Raw genomic sequence first — 19552 nt, forward strand, 5'->3', positions numbered from 1 at the left:
TTCATATTTACACAATTTCTTTAAAAGGAGTGTGCACTTATACACTCTATGATTGTAAATATTATTTTTTATATTTTAATGAAGTGATATGCTTGTACTAGAACGAGGTTTAGAGGGTTGATAATTCAAAATTGCATGAGTATTATCATAAATATTAAGCGTTGAAAGCAAACATTTCGAAATAAACTCTCATGTAATTATTTTTTAATATTCTCAATTTTTAGTGATTTTTTAATTAAATTTTTATATAATTCATTTTTTTTCTTCACATTTTTAGTGATTTTTTAATTCCTTTTTAATAAAATTCATTTTTTTTTTTTTTTTACCTAGTTTAATGTTTTAAAGATGTTTGATTTATTTATTTTTGTTAAAGGCGACGCCTAATGGAAAGAAAAATTAATGTGGAGTGATATTTCTAAATTGGCGAGAGAGACAATTCCCGGGCTTGCTTAGGTCATTGAGGCGATAGCGATAGCGATAGCGAGAGCGGCAGCGGCAGCGGCAGCGGCTAGCCTTGTCTTCGTGTTCTCCAATTGTTGGGTTATCACTTGAAGAGCAATGGAGATGGACGAGATGGGTCTTGTGGAATTGTTTGGTTACGACAAGCTGGAAAGAGAATTACTCCTCAGCCAAAATAATTTGTCTTCAACTTCGCCGGAATATTGCGCGCTATATGATTTCCGTGATGAGATGACACCAGAGGAAGAGTACTCCTACAGCGAACAAGTTTTGAAGAGTGACGTGAGTCTGACTATATTTGATCCGATCTTCTATTATCATTGTCTACGCCTACTCCAGCTTTAATTTTTTGTTTAATTCCTCCATCTTTGCGTGTCATTTGTTGGTTTAGGGCTTTGATGTTTCTGACATCCCTGGCGTCAATTGTCTCAACCAAATTCTACCATGCAACATAGAATACAACTATGATAAGTATAAACGGTATTCGCAGGTCGCAATAGACGAATACAATCGTCGGTTCAAGGTTTTTTTTTTTTTTTTTTTCCCTCTGTTATTATTATTATTTATAAAAGTTATTATCACCATCATCTTTTTAAACAGAAAATTGAGCAAATTCGTCATGGCTTTGGTTTTCGTGTAGGATGCCAATGGAGAGTTGGAGTTTGTTAAGGTCTTGAAGGCAATGGGTCAGGCTTCCAGGGGAATCAGGTATTATATAACCTTCATGGCCAAGGATCTTGGCGATGGTGGCGAGATTAAGACGTATCAAGCTGTGGTATTAGATGGTATAGACTCTGAGACAGCGAAATCCTTTAGGCTAAAGCCCCCCGAGGATGAGCGAGGTAAAGCAAATTGATTCCATTGAATCTTGGTAGCTTTGAGCCACTGTTATGGCTTTGTCGTTTTCGTATTTCTAATTAATTCATTGGTAGATAGATGAATCTGTTAATTATCTTATACATATATTTAGCTGACCTTCCATCTACTGGATCCTCTTATGCCAGTCATAAACTTTAGGGCCATGATTGGTTATGATCTCTGTGGAGATTCATATACTATATTAGAGTGGTAGCTCAATGGAGCTATTCATTTTTTCATGTTTTCAGAAAACCAAAAACTCGTTAGGATGAAATTGATACTCATGTGCAATCTCCATGATATTGAAGTGATGGGTAAGAAAGATTCTTATCTGACAAAGTGACAGCAATAAAAAATGAGGTTGTTCACATTGTCAAGGAGATTACACTCGGGGATGAGATGAGCTGGATGTGTAGGAAGAGCACGGCTTCACAGTGCCGTGGCCAGAGCACTTTGGTCTCAATTTTCAAATGTCTTGGGATAGTTTGGGTTATGCCCTTGGGAAGGGTGGAGCTTATGGCATGCTGAAAGGGAAAATAGTAATCTTTGTCGCCTAGGTGTGTGATGAATGATTTCATTATGCTTTAGTCTCTCTAAGTTTGGACAGTTGCATATGATAACCTTAGCTTACTGCTTGTAGATTTGCCACCTGTGTACAGGGGCCACACCTTTAATAAAATATCTATTACCCATTTAAAAAAATCAAAGACAAGGTCTTGCTTCCACTCTGAAATATAATCTACATCCCTCCCTAATCCTCCACTGCGACTGTACTAATCCATAACTACCTTCTCATTCTATTAGATATATATCCACCAACTCCTCATTTGAGCTTCTTGTCCTGTAATCCTCTTGTTCTCATTCCACAAACTATCGATCTTTTGTAGCCATTATCTCTAGCCTATTTCTGTCAGTTATTAAGAAACTTTTGGTTATGGAAATGAGATGGAGACTGTCCTGGAAGTCAATTGAGTAACATTTTCTAATCTTAACCGGAGATTTTGTTGGGCATTAACCTTTAATTGCTATTACAAAGTGTTGGGCTTTAAACTTTTGGATTAATATATGTTAGAAAGTCTTTAGTGTGTATAAAGTAGGAGATTGGTTACCGGAACTTTAATTTTTTGTTTAGCATTGTCTGTTGTTGTGCCGACTCCAAGACTTTTTTTTTTTTTTGATAAGTAAACAAATTTTATTGATGAATGAATGGGCATAGTCCAGTACAATACTCAAGAAGAAAATAACTGTTTGCCCTAACTATGAAGGCGCAATAATGTAACACCCCGAGTCCAAAAGTGTGATTTATTATTATTATTATTATTATTATTATTATTATTGTTTTTGTTATTGTTATTGTTATTGTTTTATTAGATATGTCTTGAGGTAGTAAATAGTATGATCATATAAATGTATGCGTATTGTGAATATTATTGTCATATATGAAAATATGATGTGCTTATGATGGTTATCTACGCTACGCTAAGAGACAAGCCAATGTTAGATTCCTTTCATGATCTTGATGGAATATGAGATTATGCTTGAATGAATAAATTTGTTTGATTAATTGAATGTTACTAAAAATCGTATGAAAGCAATGAGATATTCATGTAGTAATTCAAGTAAGTATGCCATGCAATAGAATAGCCATATTATGCGAGCCATGTTCATGTAGTACTTAGATTATGTATGCCATGAAATGTCATAAAATATTCATATCATATTATGTTATGCCATGTATAAGAAAGTACCATGTTATGTTATGCCATGTATAAGGAAGTGTCATGTTATGCTATGTCATGCTATACCATGTTCAAGAATATGACATACCATGCTATGATATGTACAAGAATATGACATATTATGCCATGTACAAGAATATGCTATGTTAGAAATATTCATGAAAACCTAATAAATTTTCATGCATTAAGGAAGTTAAGAAATATTACGGTGCCACGGACTCAAGCGTGGTTAACCATAAGTTAAGTGAAACACGGACCCAAGCGTGTTTCACTCCATGTTATGCAAGTTATGTGAAACACGGACCCAAGCGTGTTTCACTCCATGTTATGCAAGTTAAGTGAAACACGGATCCAAGCGTGTTTCACATCATGTTATGCAAGTTAAGTGAAACACGGACCCAAGCGTGTTTCACTCCATGTTATGCAAGTTAGGTGAAACACGGACTCAAGCATGTTTCACTCCATGTTATGCAAGTTAGGTGAAACACGGACCCAAGCGTGTTTCACTCCATGTTATGCAAGTTAGGTGAAACACGGACCCAAGCGTGTTTCACTCCATGATAAGACAAGATAAATAAGATATTATGCATTCACGATTACATGTTTGCCACGATTATGTATGCTTCCACTTTTGGTCAATGATTAAAACATCTGCTATGTGAGTCTATAATGATATACGTATGTAAAATCCTTCAGAAAGTCATGTTACGTGTTTGATTGTAATCTATGAAGTTGTAGGTATGTTTTGAAGAGTCTCATAGAAATGAAATGTATGTTACAAAAATTATATTTTACGGTATGATGTGCTACTTACTGAGTATTCGACTCATTTTGTTTGTTTGTCTTCTTGTTTTCTTCTATGTCTAATTCTCGCAGATGATGTCTATGATGATGCAGAGTTGGATGGCCAGGAATAGATCTAGTACAAAGACTTAGGAATGAATAAGTGATATTCACACAAGAATTAGATTCCTTTTTATGTCATTCATAGGATTAGTTTGTGTTATTTTATTTTACGTTTAGTTGTTAAAACAATCATGTTCAATCTAGTTTTAACGTTTTAATGAATTTCAATAAATGAGGTATTTCTGGATATGAATCTCTTTACCGGGCACTAAGTTATAAATGCTAATAACATCTCTATCCTACAGGAACGGGATGTTACAAATAAAGACAAGAAAATCATGTAGGTCCATACCGTTGAACTCAACAGCAATGGCCCAAGTGCATAGAGTTCTATAAAATAAAGCTTTAAGCTCCCCCAACTTTGTAATTTAAGAGAAGCTATACAGATTTTCGGTGTTGAGTTTGATTTTGATAAGTAATATTTAATGTTGATTTTTATTTCTTTTATTTTTGATAAATTAGTGTTGATTTTTATTTATTCTTTATCTTTGTATTATTTCCTGTAGAATCTGGCAGTCATGGGAGACAGTGGTTTTGGCAAAATCACCTTTTCAGTGGTTAGTTAGTATTTTTATATTATATCACGGAAGCACGATTTGTTTACTCAAATGCTAGTAATGATTTCCAGTAATTGACTATTGCTTCTTATGCTGTTGGTGCAATGATATGCATTACTGAAAGCCTTTGTTGATAATTTATGTTGGGTTAAATTTTAAAGATACACTAGATTACTGTCCTACCATCCTTTGTTGCTCAAACCAGTGCTGGGTGTCTCTTTATTCTGAACTCTTTCTTTCCCATCTTCTGGAGATAGGTATCCATTATTTTGTACCCTTCGTGTCTATCTTTTTCTATCTGTATTTCAGTTTTTGCCTAGTTGTACTCACTCAGTTAGATTATAAATGGGGAGAGAAGATCGGATGTGTTGTGCCCCCTCCAAGAAAGTAACATTTAAAGTGAAATAAATTTATCATAGCTTGACTTCTCGTGCTAATTCTCATATCCCACAGAAGATTACTCGGAGTCCTGCGTTGGGGGAAATTCTTGCTTACGATAATTTAAGGAGGTGATTGACGAAGGTGATAAATTGGTGCTTTATGTGTGGGAGGAATGGGAAACAATGACTCATTTGATACCACTTGTCGAGAGGTTGTGCAGCCCCAGAATTACTCCGGACTTTGTTTCTGGATACTCGGTGCCAATAAAATAAACGTAAATATTATTCTATATGTATGGTTTTATGCAGACCACTGACCTTTCTTGGTTTCCTTCAGATGAAACATGTTGTATTTGAAGATCTTTTGGAGGTGAAATGCGTATGGAGTTTAACAATGCTGTTGGAATTCGGAAACATGAATTATACAAGTTAAATGGAAAGATGGTGCTTCTAGTGTTTATTTAGACATTCTAAAGTTGGTCAGATGTTGCTTATTTAATTTTGTATTCAAAACTCCTTTGCTTCAAGCCTCTAATGGTACCTTGGTAAGTGAAATTATGCAGTGTGCTTTTGTCAGTGAGATTATTTTCCTCGTGTGGGAGAGGGAACTTCAGTAAAAAAAAGAGAACATAATTGGTGATGATGAGTTCTTTGTTCTCTCTCTCTCTCTCTCTCTCTCTCTCTCTCTCTCTCTCTCATGCATATGGTTTTATTTTTGATGAGATTTGTTTCTGGAAACTTTCGTCATTGTATTTTTTTGGGTAATGCTTATTAATATAATTTATATATTTAATTTAATTAATAAAAAATTGAGAGATAGTGCCACTTCTCTAGAAAGAGAATTTACAAAATAACTTGCCATATGTTAAAATTGTGCAATATGGAATCTCACAAAGTCGATGATAGTTCGTGGATAGATTGCCAGATAGGTTTATGGTAGTGCTATTTGACAATGTAACTGTTTATCATTTCCGGGATGCAGCCAATCTAGAGCTTTTAACTTTTTTTATATTTTTTTTCCTTCAAGAATTTTCGTTCGAAGAAAAGGAAAGCAATTAAAAGTAATTTAAAAAGTATTACAACCCAAGGTAAAAAGGGAAGGGGGATCTTTGCCAATATGAAAGCTAAGGAGGCAAGGAGGAATTTTGATGAGGGGATGTTTCCAAACAAATTGTTGGAATATGTCCATTGCTCAAAAGAGTGCGCACATCAATTTTAAAATCGATGAATTTCATAGCTAGCCAATCAATAAGGTCTTGAGGAAAAATCTGGTATCTCTTGCAATGTTTCCAACTTCCCAACAGTTATGGCATTAACCGAATCTCCTTCTATTATAAGTCTCTTGAATCCTCTGTGGTGAGCTTCTTTGACTCCAATAAAGACTGCCACAACTTCTCCATAGTTAGGATCAACGGTGCCAGAGAATTTAGTAACCACAAAAATGATCTCTTCTAGCCAAGACCTGCACAAAGCTGCTAAAGTACTCACATTCCCTCTTATTGCAACATCAAAGGATATAGAGTAGGTATCTTCTATTTCAGGTGGTTTCCAGGTTTACAACATGTTATCAACCTGTTTGAAAACTATTCAATATTTAAGGAACTACCACTGTGGATCTCTTGGTTTCGATTAAACCAAATGTTGTCCAAAGCAGTCATAGCAAAGAGTTGGAAATGATGAGCATCAAAATCAAAAAGATTGAGGTTGGCACTAGGATAGAGAATTATTTTGACCCAATTCTTAATACCTAGAGGATTAAAAGTTGAAACATCCAGCGGCCAAGGGGACTGTCTTCAAAGAATTCTAGTAAAGGGACAATTGAGAAAAAGGTGGGCAGTATCCTCTACTTCCTGATGGCAAATAGGGTAGAATTGTTGGTCCTTAGGGAGATGAAAGCAATTACCAAGAGATTGTCAAGTGGGAAGGATGTCATTAAGCACATTCCAAAGAAAGAGCATAAGTCGATCCTGGATTTTGAGAGACCAGAGCTTTTTTCAGCATTGGTTGGTGGGGAGGTCATTGAGGTCAGAATGGTTACAAACAATGGTTGTGTAAGCAGACTTGACAGAAAACATACCAGAAGAATGGTGGACCCAACGAGGAATGTCACGCAGATTTTGAAAGTTGTAATAAGAGAGATGACTGTTTTCTATAGCTTCCACATAGGACTGAGAAAAGAGAGTTTGGAGGAGGAGGGAATTCCATCTCTTGGGTTCCTCCACAACAAGCTCCGAGACCTTGAGAAGGGGGGGGGGGGGGGGGGTCAGTCCTAGTGTCCATGGATCTAAGGGAAGGGAGTCTAGTAGGTAAACTACGTATCCAAGGATCAGACCAAGCCTTAGTGCTGACCCCATTGTTGATCTGAAGGCACAAGCTGGAAATGATGTAGCCTTTTTGCTTGACAAGACTTTTCAAGAATTTTGAGTCAGTCATTTTAGCTTGATTACAGTTCCAGCTACTATTCCTCAAGTACTTATAGGTGATTGTAGATGCAATATTTTAGCTAGGATTAGGTGACTAAGTTGATAAGTTTGGATAGGATTAGGCAACTAAAATGATAAAGTTTATCTTATCATTAAGTTTGTAATTTTGGATGAATGTAAATTATTTATTGAATTTATATATAACAGTATTAACTTTATCTAGATGTTATTTAGATAAGTCATAAGTGTGAAAATCAAGTCCCAAGAAATATGCACTTATCCAGAGAAGGTGTTGGATTGAAATCTGTTATTGCAGAGAAGATTTAGTGCAGATGTCAGCATTCTGTCAGGAGACATCTTCACGACAGATTCGATCCGTCAGTAGAGTCCTACTGAAACTAAAACTGCTTTCAGATTGTTTATTTAAGCAATCCTACTGGTTAGGATCTGTAGAGATTCAGATCTAGATATTTTCTAGAGCAATTTCCAGTGCATATTTTAGTGAGAAAATTTCTTGAAGAATTTTCATATTGTTTCTCTCAAAGAGTGCGATCGTGTTCTATGTTGGAGAATTGATTGGTCAAGTTTCAGCTACTGGAGTTTCAGGAGAAAATCTAATGTTTGAAAATAGTCAGAAGTTCTGGTTGCTACTACGGTAGAGACAAATGGATCGTTTGTTTGATCAAGTAAGAGAATCAGTTGACAACGATTTTATGATTGAGAACTTACCTGCAATTTGATTTTCAAATAATAAAATTGATTTAAAAGGTTTCCCTTCATCACCAATCGTTGTGTCATGTAATTTATTTATTTACTTTATATGTTCATTTGATTAAATAATTGCAACATTGAGATCTAACAAATTTGTTCAAGTGAATTGGTGGATATTTTCATGAATACAATAGGGTACTTGGGTAATTTCAATTGGCATCAGAGCGTGGTTCACTCATCTAAGTGTGATTTGTGCTCCTATAGATCGTGTCATTATCGTTATATGTCCCGCCACACTTCAATGAGGAAAACTATGCTTATTGGAAAGTTCATATGAGGGCTTTCCTCAAGTCTTTGGATGAACGTGTGTGGTATGCAATTGAAAAAAGTCACCTTAGAAGGCATGTGAGACCTTCAACTACTCTTTCAAGGAAATGAAGGATTGCCCTGAAAAGACAAAAGCTTATAATACAAGTGAACAGTGAATTTTTTGCTCCCCTTGTTGTCCATAACATTCTATCCATGGCATTACCTTAGTGAGTATAGATGACTAAAAAAAGTTGAAACTTCATTGATTTCCCTATCTTGAACTGCTCGAGTTAAACAAATATCCCAATGAATCACACCATTAGGGCAAGAAAATAGATCTAAAACTAAAAAAAAAAACGTATCAGAAGCCAATCTACAAATAGTTGGAAACATACTGTAGAGAGCCCACTCACCAAACCATATGCCAAACAAGAAATGGATTCTAGCTCCCTCGCCAACAGCAAAATTCACGTGACTAACAAAACTTCCCCAACCCTTTCTAATGAACTTACACAGCCCCACACCATAAGTCCCCCGAATGGCGTTAGAACACCCACTCCATCAATAACACTCTCGAGGTCAACCACCGTAGATTTTTTCCTCAAAAAAGCCTCATAAAAACGACCCTGTCTTCTTCCCTAGACTCGAAAAATTGTAACTCTTCCAAAAGAGAATTTTTTTGGCCATTGATATTCCCAAAAACTGTTGTGCTCCACTTCGTTAAATTAAATTTCAAAGCTTTGAGCTTACTAGCATGAATTAAGCTAGGAGTACTTGTAAACTGGTAAGATGCCCACCAGCTTCTAACCTTATCAGCAAAGCCATCAATTTCCAACCACATATTTTCAAATTTAAAATACCTATGACCCTCACGAATGCCACCACTGTCCAGTAAGATGGGAAAATGGTCTGAACATACCTGGGACAATCTCTTTTGACATTAACACTTGATAATGTGCCTCCTAAGAAGGGGAAACAAGAAAGCGATCCAATCTCGACTAGACATGACCATTAGACCAAGTAGAGACGCCCCCCACAACAGGAAGATCTAGAAGATCCAAATAAAAAATGAATTAAAAAAATGTTTCATAGCTTAGGAAGAGCTAGAATTACCTGAACATTCGCTAGGGAATCGAGTAATGTTGAAATCACCACTCATACACCACGAAATGTCCCAAAGAGAGTACAAACATGCCAATTCATCCCACAATAGAGGCTCCTTTCTCTATATAAGTTTCAACCATAGACACCTGCATAGGCCCACTCCCATCTATCCTCAACATTTTAAAAAAAATGCTATAGTAAAATTGCCAATGCATTCTTGCAAACTCTACCACCCTTGTGTCCCACTTCAAGAGGACACCTTCTGAAGTTCCCGAAGACGCCAAATAAGCCCAACTCACAAAGGGACAGCCCCACAAGCCATGAATTAAACATCTATCGATGAAGTGTAACTTCGTTTCATGTAAGCAAAATATGTCAACTTCCCAATTAAGTAACAAAGACTTGATTCGAGAACGTTTGTTAGGATCATTAAGACCCCTAACATTCCAAGTAAGAATTTTAGGCTTCATGAAAAGTGTGAGATCCCCTCCCTTTCAATTTGTTCCTTCCTCCACTCCCCTCCTTGATATCATAATTTATCAAGCATTCTAGTCTCCTTAGCTCCCTTTCATTTTTAGAATTAGCTTTTAAAACTGAGGAACGTCTAGATTCAATGGCTATAAGAAGTGCCTTGAATTGTTCTTCAAAGCCAACACCGGAAATCCCAACACAGGCCTGTAGCTCCTCTACTTTTTTAAGAACCAAATCTAACACAACACATGAGGGGGGAAGAGCACATATAGGATTTGGGCTCCCACTGGCACAATCCCCTTTCACATAAAACCAATTGCAGGTTTGAAACACCAGAACCCTCCCCATCTACACCCTGTTGCGCCATTTCTGAATTAAGCATCACTTATGGAGAGTCCCCAATTTCCTTCCCTGTACAAAATAAAGCAATAACCAACGTAACATGGTCTACCGAATGCAAACGCCTCACATATGGGATCAGAGACATTGATAGGGCAACTATATGCTCCTCCACCACTATCCAAGACTCAAAACTCGATAGAAATTCCCCTTTCAATTTTGGCAACTTTTCCAACACCATCGCACTCTCCAAGGGATCAACTAGCACCTTTGGCGAGGTCTGTGTTGACCTTGGTGGTTGCGAGTCGACGGTAGGCACTGCAGGTGGTGGCTTCGCATGACGCCTTTTGGCCCCAAAACAGGCCTAATACGAGCTTCTCCCGCCAAACGCGTAATGGGCTTTTAGCTAGACCCGGCCCATAGAGGATAGCCCAACAGTGTAATCCAAATCCTGCTTATCCATAACTCTAGGATTGCAGCCCGCTCCCTTCTTCTTCGAGCCTAGGCCCATTTTCACCCAACTTAACATAAAATCGATTTTACCCCTCATGTCCAATAATGTGTTCTGCATGGACAACAAAGACATACCCTCTCCAGCCCCTAACATGTCACCCTTGGAAACACAAGCGTCATACTTGGGAGAATTGAATTTTGTCTAGACCACCTTCCCACCATCTGCCCCAAAGACAGTCCATTTACCCCTCACGCAACCATAAGAATCAGAAGAAGGGAGCGGCTTCTTAACTACATCCGCAAAGGACTTCTTCATACCCAACACTGCTTGTGCTCAAGAAAATGAGGAGTTCCTTTGAAAACCTACCCTGTTTTCCACTCCTGAAACGGAGGACTTGACTTGGAGCTAGCCCCTCTCAACATTGCAGCAAAACGCCTCCATCCCTCACCCTTCAATCCTTTCGGGATGGCAATAAAACCACACCTCACCTCTTTTCCATATTCAGACAGCGACATAAAACATCCAAGTTTGTTGTTGCAGCGTTGGGCAATCAACACCTGATTTCCAATTCGTCTGGACTTTTAGATCATTGACAGACCAACTGGCGCACCATAGGCAGACACTATAGAGTCCAACCATTCCATAGCATAAACATCCACCGTAATAAACTTAGTAACCTTGCGACTTTTCTCAGTGATTTTCCACCACTTGTTGTTTACACTATGAAAGAAGAATGACTTGGAATCAATGAAAAACTTACTAACAACCATCACAAGATAAGGAAGAAGATAAGAAGAGGAGGGAAAACAGTGAAGAGAAACAAAATGCGGGAAAAATAATAGCTATTTCAGGCAAGGAGTTACAGAAAAAGGAAAACGATAGCTCATTAGAGAGAGAGAGAGAGAGAGAGAGAGAGAGCAATTTCTTATGGAGTAGTCGTAAAAGAGTTGTAGACCTTCTAACTTCTTCTAACTTTGTTGATAATTTATGTTGGGTTTAATTTATTTAAAGATACACTAGATTACTGTCCTATTTTCCTTTGTTGCTCATAGCACTGCTGGATGTTTCTTTTATTCTCAACTCTTTCTTTCCCATCTTCTTGAGATAGGTATCTATTATTTTGTAACCTTCATGTCTATCCTTTTCTATCTTTATTTCATTTCATTTCATGCCTCTTTGTACTCGGTTAGATTATAACTGGGGGAGAAGATTGGACGTGGTAGGCCCCTACAAGAAATTGACATATTGAAGTGAAATGCTTCTTTTTACTCATCTCCAGCATTTGTCTATGGGTTATCAACCTCAAGTGTTTTTTGCACTTTAAATTCTTGGAGGATTAGAGCCTTTGTCTTATAAAGGTGCCGCCCTTTTGTTGGGGATTAGTGAAGTTGAATTTTCCTGAGCACCTGCTTGAGAACCGACTTGTAGCGAAGACTCAACCAAACGTATATTGGGCCTTGATTCTACCGAGTGAGGACTTAGGACAATTGGGTGATAAGTAATTGAAGGAACAAAGTCTAATTGCTTTGGTTTTGGATCTAACGGGCTTGAAGCATTAAAAAGGGGGCCAGACTTCCATTTATTGTTATGGGCCATATCTTCTAGTGGGCATTTCAAACTCTCTGCCTTCTCTCGTGGGCCCTGTAGGGAGATACTAGTTGAAATCTATTTTAAATTATTGCTTCCCACCAACGAGATGTCAGTCAATTTAGTTCGCATAAAAACGTTGGCATTTGTCTTCAACCAGCTGGAGACCCATTCTTCGGTGTTTATAGAAGGAGAGAAAATAAAATTCGTCGAGTCCATCCCTGTGAGATTACTGCAGAGGACCTGTTGAGAGATTGATTTAGTACCCTGTATCTCTTGAGTGATTGATGGGGCGAGGTTTGGTGGAAGGGAGTTAACACCTGGAGTGAATGAGAGATTTTCGGTTGTTGGGAGGGCCACTGTAGACTACAGTCGACGGGGCCATCCTCACCATCCAATCCAGGGGGACTTCACCAGCTGTGACGCTGCTGTGAGCATCACTGAGGATGCCGCTATGAGCATCCCTGAGGGCTCCGCTGTGGGCTTTGCTGAGGGCTCCGCTGTGGGCATTGCAGAGGATGCCACTATGAGCGTCGCGAAAGATGCCACTATGAACTCCGCTGAATACGCCGCTGCAAGGGGCTAGGAACGACAAATTTGGCCCGGATTCCCTATGCCTTGTCAAAATCTGGGAGGTAAGTTGTATTTTCATTGGGTTTTCCGCTAAAATGCCTTTGGAGATTCCACTGTGTTTGCCGCTTGCATCTGTTTAAGAGTTGAAGTGATACTCGTCTGGGTTTTTGCTGGAAATAAGCTCATAGGGAGAACTAACTCTAATCGGAGGTTTGGATGGGTAGTCTTTGAGAAGAGTCTGATTTTCACTTCGATGGAAATCCCAATTATTTCCCAGTTTCCCTCTAACGAATGAATTTCCTCTTACAATGAGGTCTTCTTCATTGATAACAACTTTCCCTTTTCCCATTAAATCATCTGTTGGTTGTTTGTTTGAAGGGAACATTGGTAGAATAAAGGCCGACGAACCAAAGCCTCTGTTTTCCAGCATTTCAATGTCTGGAAGGTTCCTTCTTTCTTGAGTCCTTTCTTCTTCTGGAGAAAAATCCATGGAGATTCTAGGAACATTTTCTTAACCTCGGTGAATAGGATTGACTCACATGAAAATAGGGAATTCTACTCATAGCCAAAGCCCAAATGGCATTTGTTCTGTGTTCGACTTTAGAGAATTGTAGAAAATTTGAGAGTGCCCGATCTTTCCACAGGCATAACAAAAAACAAAAAGACGTTCATATTTAAATGAAACCCATGTGTTAAAATTTTTTTCTCTTGGTTCCCATAGTCCTTGCTTCTGAGGTTTAGTGATGTTTAAATCCACCTTTATTCTGATGAATTTCTTACAGGCTAATCCAAAGAGAGGATCAACATCCACTCCTAGGAAAGTTCCAAGCGCATTCCCTATCTTGTAAGCATTTTTTTCTATCATGTGGTTTCTGGTGAGTCCATGGATTTGAATGTGGAATGGTGATGCGTTGAGATGAATCTCTTTACATGTGGTTTCTGTAGGACAATTTTTGAGGATGAGGAGATGCCCTTTGAAGTTCCAAGGGATTTGGCTTAGAATTCGCTTTTTGTCACCAGCATTTTGGAAATTAAAAAGGAAAGTGTTTACATCAAGATCTTCAATGTGGAACTTGCTAAGGAAGCTCCAAGCAACTCTGAAGGAAGCGTGTAAGGAGATTTTGTTCAGTGGTCGAGTTGCAACTATTCTACCGTTGAGAGCTAATTCGTGATCACCATTAGTAGGCTCATTTTCAGGGGATAGATTTAAACCTTCCCAAGAAAGGGCTTCTGTTTGGTGAATCAATTGCTCCATATCCATAAAGAAGATACAAGAAACTGTAAGAGTGTGTAGAGGTTTGACGAGAAACACTACTGAGAGAGGTAAAGAGAACCCTAGGAGAGAGAGCGAGATCACTGATTAAACTAGTATGATAGGAACGAGGATTTGATGGGCGGTCCTTCAATTAATTTTGTGGTAGGGTAGATCCAAAAGGTCTCTTCAAGGCACAAATGGGTCTTCGGCAAGGCGATCCCATCTCGCCCTTTTTGTTCATCCTATGCACGGAGGTACTTTCAAGGCTGTTGGCAAGATCAGAAGAACTGAAAAATTTAGAAGGTATTAAAATCAATAGAGATAGTCCCACAATATCTCATCTTCTTTTCGTAGATAATTTAATTATCTTTGCAAAATAAAAAAGAAGGTTGATTAAGGCAATCAATAATACTCTAGATAAATATCAAGTTTGGTCTGGCCAGTGCATCAATCAAAGCAAATCATTTATCTACATTACTCAAAACACTAGTCAAGCAATAAGAAGAGTAATCTCAGAGAATATGCTATACAAGGAGTCATCCTCAAAAATAAAATATTTGGGTAGCTGAGAACTTTTGGTCGTTCCAAGAAAGAGGACTACAAAGACTTGATGGGGAAAATTAATAAAAGGCTGGATGGTTGGAAATAAAAAATGCTCTCTCAAGCTGGTAGAACGATGCTTATTAGATCAGTAGCAAGTGCCATCCCAACATATCAAATGTCAATGCATATGCTACCAAAATCAATTTGTAAGAAGCTGAACTCTAGTTTCAAAAATTTTTGGTTGGGAAAATCAAACGACCATAAGCAAAAGTTTTTCCCAAAATCATGGAAATCTATTTGTCAACCAAAAAAAGATGGTGGACTGGGATTAAGACTGATGGAAAATATGAATGTGGCCTTGATAGCAAACACAAGATGGGAAATGAGCCAACCAAGAAACAATATCTAGCACAAGCTTCTATCCAAGAAATACTTGAAATCAAGCGTCTTCGAATTAGCAACCAAAAAGGTAACTGACTCGAGTCTCTGGAAAGGAATTATAAAGGCAAGACTAATACTAGAAAAATATACATGTTTCAAAATTGCAAATGGTTTGTCTGTGAGAGCTTGGCTAGATCCCTGGATCCCAACTATGGAAAACTTTAAACCTTTTCCCCTCACCCACTCAGTTGATCTCTCGACTACCCTCAAGGTCTCAGACCTAATTAATCAGAATGATAAATCTTGGAATATCCCATTGCTAAATTCCCTGTTCCAACAAGAAAGCATAAAAGAAATCCTTAAAATTCCTTTACACATTTCCATTCTAGCTGAGGATTGTGCTATTTGGACTAAAACTCAAAATGGGATTTTCTCAGTTAAAAGTGCCCACCATCTTGCATCAAATATCACAAACTACTCCAGAGAAGCAATTTCGGATATATCATAGGGGAAAACTTGGAAATTCAGGATCCATGACAGGCACAAACTCCTTTTATGGAAGATACTTTGGGATATTTTGCCAACAAGAGAGCGCCTCAAAAGGTTCACTCTGAGCATTCCTTCCATAAATTGTTAGCTCTGTGATGAAAAAAAAAAAGACTCTCATGCACCTATTCATTGAATGCCCCTTAACCAGAATTCTCTGGAGTTGTAGCAGATTAAACCTATCTTCCCTGACGGTAAATTCAATGAAGGATTTGTTCCAAATTATATTGAACCCCCTGAAAAACTCGGTCTTTCATCCGAGGAAGATCACCCGTTCAATGTTTTCCTGGTCTGATTCTAGATTTCATCTGGAGGCTCCGAAATGACCAAGTCCATAATTACAAGGAACTCTCACTTCTCAATCTTTCACAACAGCTGAATCTCTCTTATAAAAAAAACTTCATGCATGAAAAGAAAAGCTTGAATCCAAAGTGGAGAAGGAATGACAAAAACCTCACACGAATCATATATGTATTTCCTTTGATGCAGCAGTCAGGAATTCTTTCTCTTTGGCTTCAGTTGTAAGCAGTAACTCAACAAGAGAAGTCATCGAAATCTGGACTGAGACAAATTTTTCCATGAACCCGGTAATGGCAGAGGCACTTGCGGCAAAGTTAGCTCTCAAAATGGCGGAACACCTCAACGATCCTTTTATCTCTCTAGTAGGAGACTCTTAGTTGGTGATTTCTTCTATTTATAAAGAAGAACAAATCTAGCAAATAGCACCCATCTTAGAAGATATTGCAAACTCTTTGAAATCCCACTCAGACTGGAGCTTTCACAAGATTGATCGATCCCAAATTCGATTTGCACAATGGGCAGCTACAAACTCTTTGATTGGTAGCATTCCATTAGATATTATTCTTTCTACTATTTTTTATATTGACAGTGGGAAAGACCCTCCTTAGTAGTTTTTAATAGTTTTATCTATTTATAACATGCAAGCTTGCTTAGAAAAAAAAAATTGTCATAGCTTGACTCCTTGCGATAATTCTCATGTCCCACTGAAGATTACCTAGAGTCCTGCCTTGGGGGAAATTCTTACGTAAGATAATTTAAGGAGGTGATGGACGAAGGTAATAAATTGGTGCTTTATGTGCGGGAGGAATGGGGAAACAATGACTCATTTGATACTACTTGTCGAGAGGTCGTGCAGACCTGGAATTAGTCCAGACTTTGTTCCTGGACACCCGGTGCCAATAAAAAAATATAAGTATTATTAGAATAGTTGGAAGATGTTAGTCTCAAACCTCCTGATTTAGCAACTTCAGTAGATTTTTTTTTTTTTTTTTTAGCATGATGGTAATTCTATATGCATGGTTTTATGTAGATCACTGACCTTTTTTCGTTTCCTTCAGGTGAAACATGTTGGATTTGAAGATCTTTCAGAGGTGAAATGCATATGTTGTTTAACAATGTTGTTGGAATTAGGAAACATGAATTATACAAGTTAAATGGAAAGATAGTGCTTCTAGTGTTTATTTAGACATTCTAAAGTTGGCCTGATGTTACTTATTTAATTTTGTTTACAAAACTCCTTTGCTTCAAGCTTGTGCTTTTGTCAATGTGAATTGGGTGGCTTTTCTATTTTCCTTGTGTAGGAGAGGGAACTTCACTAGAAAAACAAGAACATAATTTGGTAACGATGACTTTTTTGTGCCTTCTCTCTCTCTCTCTCATGCGTATGGTTTTTTTTTTTTTAGCCGAGATTTGTTTTCGAAAGCTTCCTCACGTTATTTTCTTGGATAATGGTTATTACTTGATCCAGTTTCTAATAATTTATGCACTTAATTTACTTAATAGAAAATTCAGAGATAATGCCACTTCTACAATTATAGAAGTGATGTTACAAAATGACTTGACATATGTTAACATTGTGCAATTTGAAATTTCACAAAGTAGATAGTCCATGCAGACATTGTCAGATAGGCTTATGGTAGATAAGCTATTTGACAATGTAACCTTTTATCACCTTCCGGGATGCATCTAATCTAGAGTTATTATTAGCCATTCTAATCTTTTCAATTTCCTCAAATTAAGAATGGAAAGTTCTTGTATCATAAGATGTCAACAATAATATGAAATTCTGAGTTAAGCTATCTCATATGCAAATGCATTAAAAGTTGGATATACCTATTAATTAAGATGCTATAATTTAGGTACTATTGGGTAGCAGATTCGGAAAATCAAGTTAGGCCAGCCTTTTGGAAGACTAGACTTACGAGCAATTCTGGCATATCCGTGCACTCCCCAATCTTTGCCATGGAGTTTTTTATGATCCAATATTTTTTATCTTCTTTCTCATCATAACCAAATCCAATTATAAGGATTGCATGTTGATAAGCTTTCTCTTTTCCTTGGAGAATTAAATCGAGTTCATCGGATCCTTCATATATACCCTATCAAACGGTAACATAAAAAATGGTAAGTAAGAATAATTATATTATTATCAGTATGTGTCCCCAATTAAAAATTGATAATACTTACGCCTTTAAGTTCTTGGAATGCTTTGGTCGCTATTAAACCACATGCTATTGGTTGTTCTTTCACTCTCATAAGTATCTCATTTTCATTTTCATGATCTACCTTTTGGACGTCAACGATCTTCACAGCAAGAGTTTTCTACATGTAGAGCCCAGATAAGAATAAATGAAGTACATACACAAACATATATATATAGAGTGAGAGAGAGAGAGAGAGAGGAGAACTTCAAATTTATATAACCTGTTTTGCAATTTTGTGTCGACAAGGACATTTATGTGCTTTGAATGGGTATTCTTCCTCCTTCATAATCCCATAACTTTTAATCCATTTCAAAGCTTTTATGATTGAATATGTATAACATTGTTTCTCTTCTTCCTTACAACAATCAAGCAACTCTTGGGAAGAAAGTTCGAGAAGATCTTTATCTGAATTTTTAGCTTTATGACCTACTGCAACAGCCTCAGCAGCAACTATCGCCCAACACATATCTAAACAGAAAATTATATACTTAATTTCTTGACAATAATGGAATTATAATGCTGCATCTTATTGTTTACAAAAGTCTAAGAAATTATTAGTATCTAATATCTTAGATGCTAAGTTAAATAATATAGTTATAGTTAGATAAGTGAAACAATCTTACTCCCAATGAGTGTTAGATACAAGAATCAATAGCTTTTTAATCATTAAAACTATTAGTAAGCGGACAAACAACAAGCCAACACCAAGAAGGTGAATTGATTGCAATATTTAAAGAATACCAATAAGTCTAAGATAACAATACAAGGCATGAAAGTGCTACACCAATACATTCAAACAATAGGCTGCAAATAACACAATTATTGATCAGAAGATTTTTAGTTTTTTCTCCATCAGCCTCAAACAAGCAACTATGATAAATACAGACAGGAGCATAGAGCAATCCTTGCATGGACATCAACAAATAATAATAATAATAACAATAATAATAATAATAATAATAATAATTAGGAGTAACTCAATGACCAATACTAATATTTCAAATATAATTTCATACATTCCATGATATCAATCTGTACCAAGAAAAACATGGGTTTAAAGATGCCAAGGTCTTAAGGACATGACAAATAGATATAGTGATAAATGATATATGATTAAAGAACTTTGTATCACTTACTGCAATTCTTTTGATCTTTAACTGGATTCAAGGTTCCACCATTGCGAATACGCCAGTCCCAAAAAGCGGGAAATTTTTTAGGCAATTGATCATCCTAATTACGAGTTAATTAAAATACGTCAGTTAGAACATATATATAGATGGATGTGTCAAAAAATAAAATATAAACATATATTTTCAAATAATATTTTTTACACATTGCATTATTTATAAATCGTTATGACAAAAAACGTAGATGAAGAAGAAAGAAATATACGATAAATCATGCAAAGTGTAAGTACGCATAAAATAAACCAAACATTTCTCTATAGAATATC

At 36.9% G+C, this 19552-nt stretch overlaps 1 protein-coding gene across 6 annotated transcripts; it reads left to right on the forward strand.

Moving 5' to 3' along the window:
* Positions 1-400: 400 nt before the first annotated feature.
* On the forward strand, positions 401-16988 carry LOC108989187. 6 transcript variants are annotated; one of them, XR_004801363.1, is made up of 5 exons: positions 401-741; positions 851-982; positions 1100-1301; positions 4208-4377; positions 4469-5537. XR_004801363.1 is itself a non-coding variant. In XM_035689560.1 (5 exons), the coding sequence occupies exons 1-5, from the start codon at positions 559-561 to the stop codon at positions 16971-16973; spliced, it is 588 nt and encodes a 195-aa protein (XP_035545453.1). In that variant the 5' UTR covers positions 401-558; the 3' UTR covers positions 16974-16988. The 6 variants fall into 6 exon arrangements, 5 of the variants coding, with proteins under 5 accessions (XP_035545453.1, XP_018818265.1, XP_035545452.1 ...); XM_035689560.1 differs by lacking the exon at positions 4208-4377 and adding an exon at positions 16954-16988 and having other exon boundaries at positions 4469-4519; XM_018962720.2 differs by lacking the exon at positions 4208-4377 and having other exon boundaries at positions 4469-4519; positions 4973-5537.
* Positions 16989-19552: the final 2564 nt, after the last annotated feature.

The sequence above is a fragment of the Juglans regia genome, chromosome 4 (genome assembly GCF_001411555.2).
Source record: "Juglans regia cultivar Chandler chromosome 4, Walnut 2.0, whole genome shotgun sequence".
NCBI classification, from domain to species: Eukaryota; Viridiplantae; Streptophyta; class Magnoliopsida; order Fagales; family Juglandaceae; genus Juglans; species Juglans regia.